The sequence below is a fragment of the Pelobates fuscus genome, chromosome 4 (assembly GCF_036172605.1).
Source record: "Pelobates fuscus isolate aPelFus1 chromosome 4, aPelFus1.pri, whole genome shotgun sequence".
NCBI classification, from domain to species: Eukaryota; Metazoa; Chordata; class Amphibia; order Anura; family Pelobatidae; genus Pelobates; species Pelobates fuscus.
Window position 1 is genome coordinate 205,939,260 of NC_086320.1, and position 20,078 is coordinate 205,959,337.

Sequence of the window (20,078 nt, forward strand, 5' to 3'; positions counted from 1 at the left end):
TGCTTAATTTGGAAACCTTGTATGATCAGGATTTCACATATCACTGTCTTCTGGGCCAACCAGGTGGTAGGGATATCAGTGGCAGTGTAAGGGTTGGTTGCAAAGAAATGTACTAATGTTCCTCTAATTTACGACGCCTGTTTCTCAGGGGCTAGAAGTGACTAATTTAAGCACCACTAACTTTGGCCTCACACTGGATGTAGTGTGGTGAAAAATTGAGAGAGGAGTGTGGTCAGGCCATGTAATAGGCAAAATCTTGACTTCCTCAAGAGTGTCTATCATAGCGCCATCAGTAATGCACATCTATCCTTAAATACATGTCACAAACGTTTGAATAGAAAGTGCAGTCCCTAGGGGCAATGTATAAGGAGCGCCAAGTATCATGCAATCCCTAGGACTGCATTAGCTCTGCCAGTTTCGTACTTAAAGTTAATGTGCGGGTAGGGGCTCATGTATAACCCGGTCTGTCTGGGTCAAGGACACAACTGGAAAACCTCATAAAAGCGTTTGTCCTTTTATCATTTTATCTATTTTTCTCAGTCTTTGTAATAAAATAAAGTTTGTTCGTATTGGTGGGCATTTAAGTTTGCAATAGTAACCTGTGCCTCATGTATGAGACCCACTAAAATCTGCTTTGTAAAGAACCCACAATGTGTGGCATATAAAGTGTGGCTCGTTGTGTGAGGGCATAACACTGGGTTCAGGTACATAATTTATTGTATAGGGGCTCACATGACCGCTCCAGCTGGCATATTCCTAAGTCCTAGAAGTAGCTTGAGTTGACATAAAGTTCTTTCATCTTACTGGTATAGGGAAGCCCAGGCCGGGCAGCCGTAATGCCCATCTGTCAACCATTAGTGGGAAGGTTTTTGTTATGCAATGAGATATGAAAACTGTTGTTGCATCTACGAAGGTAAAGGATAAGTGCATACAGTTGAATGGTACCACTAGGGCGTAGGGTGGGAGAGGAAACAATATTGAGAGGTTCATATTTTTATTATATAATTTTATATATATATATATATATATATATATATATATATATATATATATATATAAAAGAGAAAAACCCCTGCACTCCAAAAAAGAAAAAATATATATACCTGGTGCTCTGGTAGCTCAAATGTAGAAAATAGCAAAAGACCGGCACTCAAGGGATTTGATCAAAGATATTGACTGTTGAAGAGATTCAACGTTTCAGCTCCTGAAACGTAGGTTTATTTTGATAAATACTCTCTACTAAACCACAGCACCCCCCCCTCCCCCGATATATTAAATCCTAGTCCCCCTCTACTAAATCCCAGAACCCCCATCTAGCCAACAAGCAGACTCCACTCACATTGCCGCTACCAGTATGCGACTCCGGAGCCCGGCCTCTGGTACATCCGAAATGGTGCCGTCCACACTCTGTGCCAAAGTGGATCCTCCCGCTACTTCTTGACACCCTGTGAAGGTGGAGCACGTCAACGTCACGTTGGAATGTGACGTGGCGTTGCGTGCCTCTGTGCACCTCCAGGCCTACATTTTGAAAGTCCCTTTGATTTTTCAGCAATTCTCACTTTTGTGAAAAACCTTGAATGTTTTTTTTTTGTCTTAAAGGAATGCTGTAGTTCAGAATACAAATCTGTATTTATAATGCTATAGTGTCCTTTTCCCTACCTCTGAGTAGGTCGCCCCTCCTAGAGCCCATTAAAAATGGAAATGTTTTACTCTGACTGCTGACCTCTCCTCTCCTACCAACGTTAGGGGAGCATTGGGGACCTAATGTGCGGGCACCGCATCAGGTGCCTATTACCGTAACATGTAGATCTTGTATTAAAATAAAAAGGCAAAAAATGGAAATGTATTTACACCATAGGAAAATAATTCCATTCATTGAGGTAACGCGGCCTAGGTGACTATACACACATACAAATCTGAGACATAAACTGGTATCTTTAAGGATATTATTATTTTTCTTTGGGGGAAAATGGAAACGGGAAAAATCTGATATTACAAATTGCCTCGGGGCAGGGAACCTCTGATACATAAGCTGCAGGCTACAACTTCCGTTATACTGGGTCAGTCACTGCTGCCTGGGCTTAGTGAGCTATTCGGTTATCTTACTGTTCCATTTTACATTGGAAATACATGATTTATCTGCTTTGGGATTTGGCAGGTGTCCATTTCAAAGTGCTGTGAGAAAATGTATCTGTAGTAGTACACAGTTGCCATAGAAACCCTTGTACAAACTACTAGTGGAATCCCCATAGAATAAAAGGGAAAAGTGTTCTTTATTTTACAATTGCCTTCACATTTTTGTATTATGTAACAGGAACAGTATGTATCTTAATTGCTTGAGGCAATTCATTTCTTTGTAGGTCATTTGAATTCCTTCACACTTGGCTTCAAGTTCAGCATTATTTTATAAACTTCAATCAAAACTGGGAAAGTTTTTGGTGTTTTTGTTTACCATTAAAATCAGGAATGCCTTCCCAAAACATGTTGTTGAACGTAATCACATGGCTAAACTTGTTGCACAATTGTTTTTAATTTAGGAATGCAAGATTTTACGCCCGTGTAGCAATTGAAAACCTAATCATTTTCTCTATAAAGCACTGACTTAAAAGAATATTGCACAAATACAAACTTGTCTAGGTAATCTGTTTGGGTGTATAAAATGAGGACATATGTATTATGGAAAAATAGTTGAGATATTCTAACGAACGTATAAGACATGAGTGTCTCTAGGCCTAGGACATGGCATTATTTTACAGTCATTTATCTATTATAGTATATGATTAATTTATATATTAAGAACATTTCGTATATAGGTATGAACACACAGAGAGACCTAAAAACATGCACAGACAGATACATGCAGAGACACCTTTTTAGGTGTAAGACACATCTGCTACCCAATTAGTTTTCGTCTTCTTTCCTTAACCCCTTAAGGACCAAACCGTTGGAATAAAAGGGAATAATGACATATCACACATGTCGTGTGTCCTTAAGGGGTTTAAAGGGACACTATAGGCACCCAGACAACTTTATCGCTGCTCTGTCTGAAAGTACAGGTGGACGAGCAACAATGTATCTAAACTAGCCATAGCTACCCTGTATCACCAGCCAATACCTTGACCAAAACAGCTGCTTTATATATGCTCAGTAATGGCAGTTCAGGGAGCATCAAAACCTGGACAATTTATCACAGCAGAAATAATGCTTATAACAACATCAGAATAGATCTTGGCCATGTCTATTTTTAATATAATAAAGACAAAGGGATATTTGATGATTTTTTTGGGATAGAATTGTCACTTTTATAATAACTCTCATTGAGTAGATATATAATTTGCATTATGAGTTTATTCATTCATGGATGTTTTGAATTGCTTTTATCGCATTCATTTTGCATTATATATATTCACAATGCTCTTACAACAGATTATTAAAATGCACTTCTACTTACCGGTATTTAGCATTAACACTATTTGATTTGTCTCCCAGATTGGAATTAGTGTAGGATCCACCGATATTGGGGTACTGTGTGAATACTGTGATATTACACAATATGGCCATGTGGGGAAACTGAATCCCCATATTTGTTTACTGAGGTGATTTTAAAGTAGCCTTATAAGCTTTAAAAATTTATTTTTATGTTTGTGCTGTAACTTAATCTGTATTTTTTATTTTGTGTTTAGCTGCTTGAATATTTTATTTAATTTTATATTGTTAATTTACCACGATTGCGCTCTCCTGTTCAAATCAATTTGTATATTTTTAATATAAGTGATAGACATTCAGTTTAGGAATTAGAAGGAATGAGGGACTAAAACCCTCTCAGGCCTCAAAAGTAGATACATAAAATGAATAATCATGCAATGCGGAAACCCTTAGAAAAAGCATTCACCACCAACCCAGGCTAATTCTATAAAGCTTGAAAAAATGTTGGACGTGGTTCCTTTCACTGACCTGTATCTATCCCTTTCCATATCCTTATGCTCCAACTCAGAGATTTTTCTACTATTAAAACCCAAAGAGGGCAGGCTACTGCATAGCCCTTTTTCTCTTTATTTGGTAATCGGTTTATATATTCATCATCTTGCGGTAATGTACATAATATTTGTTTATACAATCCCTACTGGTGTGACCAAAAGAACCTTTATATTGGTCGAGTATATAAGCACCTGGATGACATGTAATACCACTGCGTATCCATGGTTCAACCATTCTAATGTCACTCTCTTGAAAATGTAACATGTATCATTATATATGTCCAACTTTTACTGGTATAAGCTATTGCCAATATGTTGGTATAATGACACCTGCTGTCTGTGATTAAATAATGAAATAAAAAAAAATCAAGATGTGGGATGGCTGAAATATGTGGTGACATATAAAAGTGTGTGAATAAATTTTGAGAAGGAACACTGCAATAAAAAAAAAAATTAAAAACATACTAGTATAGTATCCAATCTAAAGCAACTTTAGATAGGAAGACTCTTCAGTACTTTAATTCACTTGAAAAAAATAATACATAGTAAATAAGTGTGATGTATTTATGACTTACTGGTGTTTGTGTGATTTTATATTGTGCATTCTTTTGATCAGTTTCAAATGAAGTAAAGGGACACTATAGTCATCAGAACCACTTCAGCTTAATGTAGTGCTACCTCTACCAAGCTTGTCTAATGGAAGGTTTGCTCTAATTCCTTCCAACGCATTTGCATTTCCAAGCGTATGTCTTGCTGCATAGAAAAATATGTCTAATGCACTTTCTGTTTGTCCATAGGAGAGAAACGGGCCTACCTTTCACTCCCAAGACCAGGGGTAAGTTATTGGTATCTGAGTGTATTCTATAACTCAGTTTGCAATATGAATGAATGATACGTTGCATAAATGCTGTACTGTGTTTTGGTTCAGAATATGGTAATTTATAGTGACTAACTCTCAAAGAATAGAGATGTTATCTGGTCTCCTTTATTTAAAATACACCTGCATCTTATATAGGGTTCTAACAAATGCAAGAATATGAATGAACAAAACAATTTATAAAAGAGGAGTAGCTGCTCCCTGCTTGCAATAATTTACGATTAAAAGGAGCTGGGGTGCATGTACAGTGCTATGGAATTAGCTGACACTATATAAATAATATAATAATGAAAGAAGAGGTTTTGTGGATTAATTATAGCATTTTTAAGGGATAGCATTAAGCTTTGGAAGACTGGAAAAAATAATATACTCTGAGCGGAGTATAGCTAATTAACCCCTTAAGGACACATGACATGTGTGACATGTCATGATTCCCTTTTATTCCAGAAGTTTGGTCCTTAGGGGGTTAAATTCAGTGTTTTCAAGTTTTCAGGCTGCTTCCAGCATATGATGCATCCTCTTTTCTACTGACATTTGAAAGCTAAAAGCATAACAATTTAACCTTTTCCATTAGCCATCTTGTGTGCATCCACAAGAGTGATGCTTGTAACTTTTGGGGCTACCTTATCAATACTAACTGATGCTTCGAGCCTAAATTTAATCAATCTAACTTTAAGTTAAAAGTAATTACTTATGTCCGTTATGCACATTTCATGTCCCTGAGACATAAGAGAACATTGGGAACCAGAGAACCCTTATCATTTAGCCTTAATGAAAATCAGCTGACAGGTCTGAAATTGACTCTTTTATTTGCTTGCCACTCCTGTAATGAGCAAGGCTGTATTGTGTGCATAAGTAATCAGAAGCTGCAAACCTTCAAATCACATTTGCTTTTTGATGGAGTTTGGTTTGCGATGAGCACCGACGTTCCTCTTTTTAAGTTTCCGCAGCCACAAGCTGTGTTCTCCTTCTTTTGACATGTTGAGGAATGTGTGATATGTTGAATTCAAGTGTTAGGCGAGCCATCTGGAAAGACGTTCATTTGTCAGCTTTGATTACAGCAGGAGCTATAGAGTACGTTAATCCTCGCTAGGAGGAAGTCTAATAACCAGATACTGCGGAAATTAAATACTAGTCAAAGCAATCCAATCTCACCCCCATTAGTCAGACATAGAGCTGCTTGAAGCTTATTTTAATTCTCTGTGGTGTGGAATTGGAAAGGGGATCAACTTTGTGTGTCGTTTCTTCTTGCTTTGTGTCTGCGTTTTGTAGTTTTTGTGCATAGGTGTTACATATCACTGTAAACTAGATCAGGATATCCTATTAGAAAATGTCACTATCTCAGTAACCATTGGCCCCAAGAGAAGTTTGCACAGTCTGAAACAGAACATTTATTGCCAGACAAATATAAAAATAAAAAAAACTGTTGTTTAATGGCACAGTACTTTCAAAGAGATAATAAATCCTAGGAACAATTTATTGTTTTTCTTAATCTCAAATTCCACTGAAGCCATGCTTTAATGATTTTATTTTGTATTTGTTCCACTCAAGTAATTTAATTGCAATGCAGATACCAACTCCATTTGTCATATTTTAAGGTAACATAATAATGTAGGTTGAAAAATACTCAAGTCCATCAAGTTCAATTGCCCACACATCTGTTTCCAAGAATGGACAAGAAGTTGACCACACCGGTAGCCACACATCCTAACACACTGCTGTTCCCCTTTGGTCATGTGGTATGCTGAGAGGTATGATATATTTAAAATAGGGAGACTAGACCAAGCATGCCCATTCTGTACTTCACATGAACAAGGCTTTGTTCCTGTTATCTCAACACTAAATTGAGCATCTAGTAATATGTAAATGTGGGAGCTTCTAATAAAAAAAATATTTTTACAAATTAATAAATAAAAATCATGTCCCAGAAAGACAAACTGACAAACTTTCAGCAGTACAATTTGTAGCCTCTTAGAACTGCCATACATACTCCCACCTGCTGACCTGAATGGATCTCTCAGTTTGTGTCACTACTCAGAAGTGGACAAATGTAACTTTAATAACATAAATTGTTCATCTGTATTTCTAGCCTTCAAAAAAAATTATATTTGATTTACACAGATTTGGCCGACCGAAAGTACTGTGGAAATATCTCCGACAAGCAAATTGTCATGACTCACAGTGGACCTTTCACATGCCGGCAAACCCACCACGATCTTTAATTCATTATGCTCCGAGGAATTACTGCCCTATTTATCAATCATGTTACTGCAGTCCCGAGGTGGGGGGAGATTACATTGTCAGATATATTTAGGACATAAAATCTATCGCTTTCAGTATGTTCTTGCCATGCTACAAAAGATGTGTGTGCTGAAACTGACAGATTACTCCCTGCTTTCAATTGCCTTGATAAGAGACCTGTCCATTGACAACCTCTACATCAAATCTAGAACAAACAAAATACAAGAGTCAATTGATTAAGGTTGTCACACAATAGTTTTTCCACATCCCTCAGTCAGCTAAGGGTAGTGACATGACAATAGTGCTTAAAGAAGGCAGGTCGTGTCTGTCTTACCTTAGCTTTCACTTACTCAATGTAAAGAACCTTTGGGCCACATTACCCGTTTCATCACTAGGCATTGTAGTATTGAAAAATGCAGTTGCCGAATATGAATGACAGGGTGCTGTCTAAATGATCAGAGCTTTAGACTATTAACATTTTAATAGCCCATTTGGGATATTCATGGGAACCAGTATTATATTAATTTGGTTAACATGTTTTGAAATAAAACACCTACCTTGTTAGAACGTGGATATTAAAAAGGAACTTAGGGCAGTTGTTAAACCTCATTTTGTGTATAATATACACACATACACACACACACATTTGTGGTTGAGTACAAAATTCCAAACTTGTCCTAGGTTTAATTGAGCCGGAACGAACGATCATGTTACATCTGTAAATAAAGGTGGCAAAAATTCAATACAATATTATACTTACAATGAATATATACAATATACCTATATATACCTAAATATGCCCACCCATACACACACATTAACAATCCAAACTACTGAATGTGTAGCATTTCTTTGCTCATGTGAAGCAATAATTGATGTAACTACTGCTTCCCAGTGACCCATAAATTCATAATATAGGTAGAAGTGCAAAGCCTGAAAGTATAACACCAGAATGACTGGGGTAAGGTGCAAACCCAAATTGCTTTGACAAGAGATGAACCATACAAACCTAGTTTGTGAAGGCACTACAGACAAAATTATGTCTTAATCAAAAGTATCATTATTTATTGCAGTGAGCGTTGACCTCTGTGAAAAGGGAAGCTCAAACTGTTCTACGTAATAAGTATATAACGTTATTGAAATTAACAGATGCACAATAACCATGTACCAGTGTTGGTGAGTGGGTGGTAACTACTGTGCCAGCAAATGTTTATTAACCAATACCATGAATGAATGTGTTTTCTCCATAAGAGGAAGTTCTGTGATGAACACTACTGTAAAGAATGAGTGACACCTGAAACAGTGGTAAAATAAAATGAAAACGATTAGTGGCTGAATTCTGTGATAATGAAAGAAAATAAGAAATTAGCTAAGCATATGAATTCTGTGATAGAAAAAACTCAAAACGAATACTCATGAATGAGCCAGTGGCCTCTGCTAAAGAGGGTGCTTTGTACCAAATGCCAATTGCTGCCCACATTATCACTTGAAGTATAAAGCTTAAAAACAAATAACAATTTGGATAAGTATGTAACTTTGGGAAAAAGGAAGCTTAGTAACTATTCTAATATCAGTGACCAATGAACCTAGTAGATGAAGCTCATTACAACTACCAATTAGGTGGGCGCATGATATCTTGTAATAGAGGAAGTTCAGTAACCATTACTATATTGATGAGTGTGTAAACTGTGATAGAATAAGCTCAGTAACTAATACCAAATTGAATGAGCACATGACCTATAGATGAAGCACATTAAAATTACCAATTAGATGAGCATATGACCTCATGTAATAGAGGAGGCTCAGTAACAAATAAACTAGATGAGTGTGTGACCTCTGTGATAGTGGGAGCTCAGTAACTAAACACAGAATTGAAATGACGTGTGATCCATGTGATAGGTGCCTCGGTAACAACCACCAATTCAATGAGCCGGTTTCCTCTGTGATAGAGGAATATCCGTTAAAAATACCATTTGACAAGTTTGACTTCTGGTGTCAGAGCACAGAAACAAACGCCCATTTGATCAGTATGTGACCTCTTCTAACTGAGGCAGTTCAGTGACGGTATTTCTTTAAAGATTACATGAGCTCTTGTGATAAAGAAATCTCCACAACAATTATCAATTTGAATGAGTGTCTGAAGTCAGTGACAGAGGAAACTTAGTAACAACTTGAGGAGCCCATGATCTCTGGGATATAGGAAGCTCCATAACAAAATACCAAACTGAAAGATCATACGATAGGTGACTATCATTCATAGGTGGCCCAGTAATATTCCCCAAACTATGAGCTTGAGGTCTCTCTGATAGAGGAAGTGCGGTATCAATTAGAATGAGAAAGTGATCACTATGATAGAGAGGAAGCTTGCAATAATGAACAAATTTAAATGGGTATGTGGCCTCACGTGATGGCAGAAGCTCAGCAATAAATAACAGTTTACTGAGTCCGTAACCTCATATTACAGAGGAAGCTTAGTATCAATCAATTAAAATAAGCATGTCACCTCAGCAATAGGGGAAGCTCAGTAACAATTATCAAATTTGATGAGTGCGATACTTATGAAATATGGTAGTCTCAGCAACGAATACTAATTTGAAGACCATGTGTTGACTTAAGCTAGATGAAGCTTAGTAACCACTAACAATACGTGCGTGACCTTAAAGATATGAGGCTCAATAGAACAGTAATTTGCTGAGCTTGTGTCCTCTGTAATAGACAAAACTGAATTTCAGATCCTACATTTCTGGGTACTTGATGTCTTATGGAGTAAGCTCAGTAACAAATTACAAACTTGTTTCGTCATGAAATATGCTTGGTTCAGTAGCATGAGTGATGACCTCTGAGACAGGTGGTACAATTAAACCGTAATTTGATCGGTGCATGTATACTGTAAATACCAGAAGCTCAAAAATAATAACAAAAAATTTGCACATCTGTGAAAAAGGAAGGCCAGCAACAATTAATTTAATGCACTTATGATCTCTGAAAAATGGACTAGTTCAGTAGTAATTACTAAATTTGATGAGCACTTAACCTCGGAGATAGAGGGAGCTCAATAATCACTACCAATAGTTTGAATGTATGATCTGCTCATCATCCGTAATAAAAGAGGCATAATGAAATATCAAATTGCTGAGCATGTGAGCACTGAAGTATAGGTGGCTTAGTAAGAAATTGACAATTTGATGAGCCAATGACTTCTGGAATGTAGGTGGTCTAGTAGCGGATACTATTCTGATGGGCACATGCCTCAAATATAGAGGATACTGTGGAACAAAACCAATTGTTTGGCACACGGTTCAGACAGGAAGTACAGTATAACACTGGATTGTTTTTTTTGTTTTTTTAACTTTTTTATTTATTAGTATTATTTTTATTTATTTTTTAGACACACCGTAACAAAGCAATGTAAATGAGCGCTTAACTTCTGTCAAGACTAAAGCTTAGTGATAAATCCCTTTCCTTGGTACGTAGCCTCTGTGGTAGAGCGAGTCAATTTTGACAAGCACATAACTTTGAGCCAGATGTGGTTTAGTAACAAAACTAATTTGAGGAGTATGAAACCTCTGAGGCAGAGTAAGACTGTCAACCATACAAATTTGCTGAGCTTGTGGCCTCTATAACAGAACTAATTTATTTAGTACACGACCTCTATTGAGGTGCATTATAAACAGCGCATTTAAAAAAAAGAGTATAACCTTTTGAGGTTGAGATGTCTCAGTACTACTTTGAGAATACAAACTCTGACAGAAGAAGCTCAATAATCTTTGAGATGGGTAAAAGTGACATACAAACCTAATGATTGTGTGTCCTTTATATAGGACAGTGATGGCGAACCTATGGCACGCGTGCCACAGGTGGCACGCCGGGCCCTCTCTGTGGGCACGCGGCCATAGGTTCACCATCAATGCAGAGTAGGCACCTGCCTGCCCAAAACGGCAGGCGCCTACTCTGCTTCCGTGTCGGGAGGCAGAGGGAGGGATCTGTGAAGCAGCTCCCCTGTCCTCCCGCACGATGCTGTGTGGAGCGTTGCCGAGCGTTACCATGGCAACGCTCCACACAGCATCGCGCGGGAGGACAGGGGAGCTGCTTCACAGATCCCTCCCCCTGCAGTGCTTACCACCACCGGACCACCAGGGATGGCTGTGTCCCCCCCCCACTTCATTAAAGGTAAGAAGGAGGGAGGGAGGGGGGGGGATACTGACACACAGCACCCCTACCCCCCAGAAGTACCCTTACCCCCCCAGCAGTACCCCTACCCCCAGCAATACCCTTACTCCCCCCAGCAGTACCCCTACCCCCCACAACAGTATCTCTACCCCCCCAGCACCCCTATCCCCCCAGCAGTACCCCTACCACCCCCAGCAGTACCCCTAGCACCCCCAGCAGTACCCCTACCACCCCCAGCAGTACCCCTACCCCCACAGCAGTACCCCTACCACCCCCAGCAGTACCCCTACCACCCCCAGCAGTACCCCTACCACCCCCAGCAGTACCCCTACCACCCCCAGCAGTACCCCTACCACCCCCAGCAGTACCCCTACCTCCCCAGCAGTACCCCTACCTCCCCAGCAGTACCCCTACCTCCCCAGCAGTACCCCTACCTCCCCAGCAGTACCCCTACCTCCCCAGCAGTACCCCTACCTCCCCAGCAGTACCCCTACCACCACCAGCAGTACCCCCCACACACAGTACCCCTACCCCCCACACACAGTACCCCTACCCCCCACACACAGTACCCCTACCCCCCACACACAGTACCCCTACCCCCCACACACAGTACCCCTACCCCCCACACACAGTACCCCTACCCCCCACACACACAGTACCCCTACCCCCCACACACACAGTACCCCTACCCCCCACACAGCACAGCATCCCTCTCACACACACACACACACAGCACCCCCCCAACACACACACAGCACCCCCCCAACACACACACAGCACCCCCCCCACACACACACAGCACCCCCCACACACACACAGCACCCCCCCCACACACACACAGCACCCCCCCCCCACACACACACAGCACCCCCCCACACACAGCACCCCCCCACACACACAGCACCCCCCCACACACACACAGCATCCCCCCATCCCCCCACACAGCACCCACCCATACTTACACAGCACCCCCCACACACTTACACAGCACCCCTCACATACAACACCCACACACCTCCCTCCCACACGCACCCCCCCACACACACACACACACACACACACACGCAATTGCCGTGTTGGCACTTTAAGGAAAAAAGTTGGCATGTATTGCGGTATGGGCACTCGGGCTCAAAAAGGTTCGCCATCACTGATATAGGAGAACGCTTGGTAAACTAGTATCAATAAGATTTGTCTGAGACACCAAAAGATCTAATACTGATATTAATTTACAGAGCATGTAACCTCTTATTATAGAGGAAGCTCAGTAACATCGCCAATATGAATGAGCGCTTGACCTCTGGGATAGAGGTGGCTCTGTAGGCAATATTAACTTTTGAATGGGCTCATGACTCCTGTCAAAGAAGAAGTTCTATAACAAATACCAATTTTGATGAGCGAATCTCTGTGGCTGTGTAAGCTTGATAACCAATACTAGTAAGATGTGTCCAAGAGCTTCAATGACAAGGGTTGGGTAATACGGTCTATGAAATATGATTAAAGGGAAACTCCAGTGCCAGGAAAACAATCCTTTTTCCTGGCACTGCAGGTTCCCTCTCCCTCCCACCCCCCAATCCCCAGTTGCTGAAGGAGTGAATACGTGTCCCATGTCACTGCTTCTTCCTCTGCCGCCACTCCTCCCTGTGATTGCGTCGGCCGGTGGGCGAGACTGATCCCGCCCACCGGCCGGGGAGACCTAATGCGCATGCGCGGCATTAGAGCTCCCCATAGGAAAGCATTAAAAATTCTGTTCAATGCTTTCCTATGGGGAAATGAGCGACGCTGGAGCTCCTCACATAGCATGAGGACGTCCAGCGACTCTCTAGCACAGGTTTCCTGTGCTATGATCCAGAATGTGCCCTCTAGTGGCTGTCTAGTAGACAGCCAGTAGAGGTGGAGTTAACCCTGCAAGGTAATTATTGCAGTTTATAAAAAACTGCAATAATTACACTTGCAGGGTTAAGAGTAGTGGGAGTTGGCACCCGGACCACTCCAATGGGCAGAAGTGGTCTGGGTGCCTGGAGTGTCCCTTTAACAATAAGACAAAATAAATGTGAAGCAAGGTCCCTGTTTTCTTGTATTACTTCACCGTTGAAAAGAGCAGAAATGGAAACAGATCTGCCATCAAATATAGCTAAATGACACAAAAACAAGGTAACGATTATTAAATATATGTCTTCATATGTTCACATATATCTCTTAAATCTATGCACCCTGATACACACATGACTGGACATATACAAATACATGCAACATGATATTACTGAATAAGTTACACAAACACTGTTGGGGAAGAATCCAGAGACATAGTAATCGTGAAGCAAATAGACATAACATAGCTTTAACAAAATAATTAAGCCACTGCTTTCCCAACTGCATTCCCTCCAAAATATTCCTTTAATTTGTATTTATTTTAAACATTGGTAGTAAGAAGTAAAACACCCCAATCATTATAAGACATAGGCAGCAAAGATAAATACAAAGCCTAATAGGGAAAAGGATGTGTAGTTAAAACTGTGGAGGACAGCTAGAGGACCAGGCGATGTAAACCCTGGAGGGATAAAAGGGAAAATATAAAAGGACATAGTGAGGGGAAATGAGGACCAAGAATGGCATATGAAGTGACATGGCAAAGTAGAGGGATATATGGCTAGAAATGTATAGTACCATGACATAACCCATGTAGGCTTGCAGTAACTCTTTTTCTCCCCAACCATGCATATTAGATCTCTGTTGTGATTTTCGTTTTATTTATAGGAAGTAAGATTTGCATGTCTGTACCCTGGTCACCTCTCAGTATCTTTGTTTGAAAGCCTATTTTCTTTGCCAAGCACTGACTTTAATGATGTTGTCACACAGCATGATTAAGCTGGATGTATAGTCATCATGGTGATCTGATAGGTGAGAGTGAGACATCTGTAAATGGAACACTTTTTAAAATCCAAATAGAACAAATTGGCCCATTGACACAAAGCATTAAGCAGTTTTCACCCTTCAGTATAAAGGCAGCCCTCTCCCCCCAAACCTTCGAAAACTTGCAAGAAACCGTTGCATATATGAATTTCTGGTACCAGGTGTATACATATCCCATATGCCCGGCTGTGATTAAACAGAGCGTTCTCATAAACATGCTTAGATTGCAGCAGCCGATAGTGACAAGCTTTTGGCGTTTTTAAAGAGCGGTAAACCCTTCCCACAATTACAGGCCTCACAGCCTGAACATGTGTCTGTGTGTGTATATATATATATATATATATATATATCAAGTCTTTTTCACTTTAGACTTACCTAGTAATGAGTTAATTATGGTGTGTGTGTGTGTGTGTGTGTGTGTGTGTATATGTATATGTATTAAGGAGCTGAAAGGTTGATTTATATGCACCGTTGATTTGGAATATCACATTGGAATAAACAGCATTGAAGATTGAAGACCTGTGAGTGCACCCTTTGTTATTTATTTATTTATAAAATATTTGACCAGGAAAGATACATTGAGATTACTCTTGTTTTCAAGTATGTCCTGGGTCCACAAATCATTGCATTGTTACAGTTAGTGTACAATAAAATACAAAAACAATATTAATATACAATATATACAAAATTTAACATAGAACAGGTAGGAAATATATAATCAACCATGACAGGTGCATTCTGTTTTGAGGTATGTAGAGAGGGATCTCTTAAAGGACTTTAAGCTTAGGGAAGATTTTAAATTGTGCCGGAGGTCGTTCCACAATTGCGGCGCTCTGTAGGAGAAGGAGGATCGGGCTGCTTTCTTTTTGTATTGAGGTAGACTAAGTAAAGTGTTGGTACTGGATCGGGGAAAGCATTGTGTTCAGGTAGGGTGGGAGTTTCCCAGAAAAGCTCTTTAACACAAGGCTGGAAAGATGAAGGGTGCGTCTGGATTCCAGCGACAGCCAGTTTAGTTATTTTAGCATGTCACAATGGTGGGTCCTGTAATTACATTGTAGCACAAATCGGCAGAAAGAGTTATACAATGTGTTGAGTTTATTAATGTGGGATTGTGATGCAGGTGCATTTACTACATCCCCATAATCAATGATTGGCATCAGCATTTGCTGTACAATCTTTTCCTTTACTGTAGGGCTTAGGCAGGATTTGTTTCTGTACAGGGCACCTAGTTTTGGATAAAGTTTAGATGCAAGTTTTTCCATGTGCAGGCCAAAAGATAGATTGGGGTCTAACATCATACCCAAGTATTTGAAAGAGTGGACTGCGGTCAGTGTGCCATTTGAAATTGTTTTGATGGATAGGTGGGAATTGTGTAATTTGTGTAATTTAGGTACTGTTCCAAAGATCATTGTGACAGTTTTGTCAGTGTTCAGGAACAGTTTGTTTTTTGCGATCCACTTTTCTACCTCTGTAAATTGGTCTTGGAGCACAGCCTCAAGCTGCGGTAGATCGGAATTGCTCGCATAGATTATCTGCGTACATGTGTACATTTGAGGATTTGCAGACATTAGGCAGATCATTTATAAATAATGTAAATAGTAGGGGGCCGAGAATGGAACCTTGGGGAACACCACACGTGACTGGGAGAGGGAGTCGCTGTCAGAAATGGACACATATTGCGAGCGATCTGATACATACGATCGAAACCAGTTTAGCGAATGATCACGAATACCTGAGTTTTTGAGTTTGTGCAGTAGAATGTCGTGGTCTACTGTATCAAAGGCATTAACGAAATCAAAGAAAATAGCTCCAGTTAGGTCTCCTTGTTCCATGCCAGTTTGGATGTCATTGCAAACTTTTAAGAGGGCGGTTGTAGTGGAGTTATTCTAGCGAAAGCCCGATTGATCAGGGGTCAGATAGTTTGATTGTTGGTAATACTCACATAGTTGCGTATGGACACATTTTTCTGAGATTTTTGACAATACCGGGAGCAATGATATTGGGCGATAGTTAGAAACCAAAGTAGTGTCACCACTTTTATGGATAGGCACTACTCTTGCAGTCTTCCAAAGTTTGGGTATGTATCCAGAAACCAAGTATTCGTTAATTAGAGTTGCGACGGGTTTAGCAATTGCCGGCGCAATGAGCTTCAACAGCATTGCTGGGATTTGGTCAGGTCCGGACTGGTTTTTCATTTTTAGATTATTAAGATGTTTTTCAATGACACTAACAGGCACAGGTCTAAAAATGAACTTGTCTATATTGGGACTTTGCAAATTTAGTGAGACCTGATCCACATTTGTAGTTTCAGGATGTGTGCCATTTATTAGCTTTGCAATAAGGACAGTAGAGCATCTGACAAAATAATTGTTAAAGGCATTTGCTACATCTAAGGGAAGTTGCAGGGTTTGGTTATCCACTTTGACAGTGGAGGGTTGGGAGTGGATTGGGGGAGTTTGTAGTTCATTTCTGACTTTCCAAAAGTTTCTAGGGTTTTAGATGTTATTGTTCAGATTTTCATAGAAATATTGGGCCTTGGCCAATTTTGTTTGTTTTGTGCATATATTTCGCCATTGTCTATACGCATAGTGATCATTCATTGAGCCAGTACGCTTAAACTTTGACCACAAAGAATCCCGAAACTGGTACATTTGGATGAGGTCGGCTGTGATCCAGTTCATATGTGCTCCTTTTACCCTCACCTTACGCAGTGGGGCATGCAAATTCCAAATTTGTAGGAGTTAAGACTGAAAGAATTCAACAGCACAGTCTAGATCTAGGATAATGTTTAATCTGTGCCATGAGAGGTTCTTGATGTCCTTTAGAAAGGATTCCAGATTACATTTTTTGAAGGACCTAGTTATTTTAATCTTGGGAGAGGATTTAATAGCCTTTATTTTGCGCACACATTACACTAAACAGTGATCACTGAAAGTGTTTGGGAGAACACCGGCCTCCTGGATTCTATCAGGAGAAGTGGAGAGAATCCAATCTAGCAGGGTATGGTTAAGGCTTTTAATGTTTATGCGAGTTGGGGAGGAGATTAATTGCGTTAGTTGCAAAGTCTTAAACAGCGTGCAAGAACTATTATTTTTAGGATTCAGCCAATCAGTATTAAAATTTCCAAAGACCAACAGTTCACTTTTAGGGTTTTGAGCTATGGTTTCACTAAGGAGATGGGTTATGTCAGAAAGGGAATGCACAGGCGAGCTAGGTGGGCGGTAGATTCCTGCAACAATGATTGATTTACTGCATGCGATCTCAATTGTGCCAGAAAGGAAATCAAAGGTGGCAGGAGGACTAAGGTTTTGTAAAGGGGTAAACTTTATGGAATTGTCAACATAAATAACAATGGCTCCTCCTCTCTTTGCTCTGTCATTTCTAAAACATGAATACCCCTGTATTGCAATGGCTGTGTCTGGTATTTTAGTCGTTTTAGATTCTGAGAGCACAATGATTTTTGGTTTGTAATGGGAACACCAGGCTTGCAGTGCATCCAGTTTAGGGAGTAAACTACGGATGTTGCAGTGCACAAAAGAGATGCCTTTTTTAGTGGGGAGATTAGGACTAGAATTAGCTGGGGGACCAGGGTTAGACTCCACATCATTTGCAAGGGCAAGTAACATAAGGAATAGGAATTTGGACATCATTTTTGTTTGGGCATATAGTGAATGGGATACTTTATAATTTTGTGAGGTGGGGGTAGGAGGGCTATTTTTTAGAACTCTCCACCAGCACTCAGCAGATAAGTTACAGGAGCAGAGCATGCCATGGTATATGATAATTTGTGTTCCCGTTTGAGGTGTGTGCTTATGCTCAGGGCCGGTGCAAGGATTTTTGCCGCCCTAGGCAAAAAAATATTTGCCGCCCCCCCCCATATGTCCTGCCCACCATGTGACATCACAATGCCCCGCTCATATGCTCTGCCATATGGGCCAACGTCAGTTTGCACAAAGTGTCTTTTATCTGAAAAGACAGTGTGTTTACATTAAAAAGCCTACAGGCACAGGCTATAGACACTAGAACCACTACATTATGCTGTAGTGCTTCTGGTGACTATAGTATCCATTTAATGTGAGGTAAATTAGAGATTAGTGCCACTAATAATATATTGGATTGCCTACTTACCACCAGATGAGGACAATAGGCTGATGATGGGCTCAGTCTGGCTCCACAGGTCTGGTGTAGAACAGGAAGCAGCGCCTGGTCTGGGCCCCCAGGGCTTGACCGTGAGTATGCCTACAATGCCCACACATAAATCCACCTACATGGCCCACCCATGAGTTCTCTCACAGGTAGTGGAGTGTATGCGTGTAGGGGATGTTTTATGTGTTATTGTAGATGATGTAATGTGTGTGTTCTTATAGAATGTAGTGTATAGGGATACCAATTTGTGTAAGGGATGTAGTGTTTGTATAGTGGATGCAGTGTGTGTTTGCGTGTAAGGAATGCATTGTATGTTTCTGTGTGTGTGTGTGTGTGTAAGGGATGCAAGGTGTGTTTTTATGTGTATGTAATTGAATGCAGTGTGTGTCTGTAATGGGTGCATTGAGTGTGTATGAGATGCATTTTGTTTCTGTGTGTAAGAGAATGAGTGTTTGTGTGAGCGTAAGGGATGCATTGTGTGTTTCGGGTGTGTCTGTGTGTAAGGATGCATTGTATGTTTCTGTGTGTGTGTGTGGGGGGGGGGTGAATTATGTATGTGTGTAGTGTAAAAGAGAGGGTTTGTGGGGTAGGATAGGGACTGAGAGGGGAGCAGCTCTTTATTTAAAAACAAAAATGTCATAGTGCTCTCCCCTCCTGGCAATTAGTGATTTCCCCTTCCCTCCTGTCCCTCAGTGTTCTCCCTTGGCCCCCTGTCCCTCTGCAGTCCCCCCTTGGTGGTCTTCTCACTCCCCCCTCCCCCTCTTAGTGGTTCTCACTCCCCCCTCCCCCTCTTAGTGGTTCTCACTCCCCCCTCCCCCTCTTAGTGGTCCTCCCTCCCTCCCTCAGTGGTCCTCCCTCCCCCCCTTTGGTGATCCTTCCCCTCTTCCCACCTTAGTGGTCCTCCCTCTGGCAAACCCCTAGTGGACCTTCCCCCCTCCTCCCTCAGTGGTCCTTACTCCCCCCCTCTTCCCCAGTGGTTCTTACTGCCCCCCTCCTCCCCCAGTGTTCCTTAGTGTCCCCTCCCCCTCCTCCCCCAGTGGTCCTTAGTGTCCCCTCCCCCTCCTCCCCCAGTGGTCCTTAGTCCCCTCCCCCCTTAGTGGTCCTTAGTCCTTAGTTCCCCCCCTTCTCCCCCAGTGGTCCTTAGTTTCCCCCTCCTCCCCCAGTGGTCCTTAGTTTCCCCCTCCTCCCCCAGTGGTCCTTAGTTCCCTCCCCCTCCTCCCCCAGTGGTCCTTAGTTCCCCCCCCTCCTCCCCCAGTGGTCCTTAGTGTCCCTCCTCCTCCCCCAGTGGTCCTTAGTGTCCCCCCTCCCTACTCCCCCAGTGGTCCTTAGTCCCCCCTCCTCCCCAGTTATCCTTAGTCCCCCCCCTCCTCCCCCCAGTGATCCTTAGTGTCCCCTCCAACCCCCTTGTGGTCCTTAGCTTAGGTCCCCCCCTCCTCCTCTCCCCAGTGGTCCTAAGTGTCCCCTCCCCCTCCTCCCCCAGTGGTCCTTACTCCCCTCCCCCCTTAGTGGTCCTTAGCCCCCCCCCTCTTCCCCAGTGGTCCTTAGTCCCCCCTCCTTCTCCCCCAGTGGTCCTTAGTCCCCCCAGTGGTCCTTAGTCCCCCCATCCTCCCCCAGTGGTCCTTAGTCCCCCCCTTTTCCCCCAGTGGTCCCTAGTCCCCCCTCCTCCTCCCCCAGTGGTCCTTAGTTTCCCCCCTCCTCCCCCAGTGGTCCTTAGTTCCCCCCCTCCTCCCCCAGTGGTCCTTAGTTCCAACCCCCCT

At 41.7% G+C, this 20,078-nt stretch overlaps 1 protein-coding gene across 1 annotated transcript in view; it reads left to right on the forward strand.

The window, feature by feature from the left end:
• CTNNAL1 (catenin alpha like 1) overlaps positions 1-20,078 on the forward strand; it is a 268,432-nt gene that overhangs the window by 216,868 nt on the left and 31,486 nt on the right. The window contains exon 12 of the mRNA XM_063451862.1: positions 4,775-4,812. Coding sequence (XP_063307932.1) covers positions 4,775-4,812 — 38 coding nt within the window. The remainder of the gene's footprint in view (positions 1-4,774; positions 4,813-20,078) is intronic.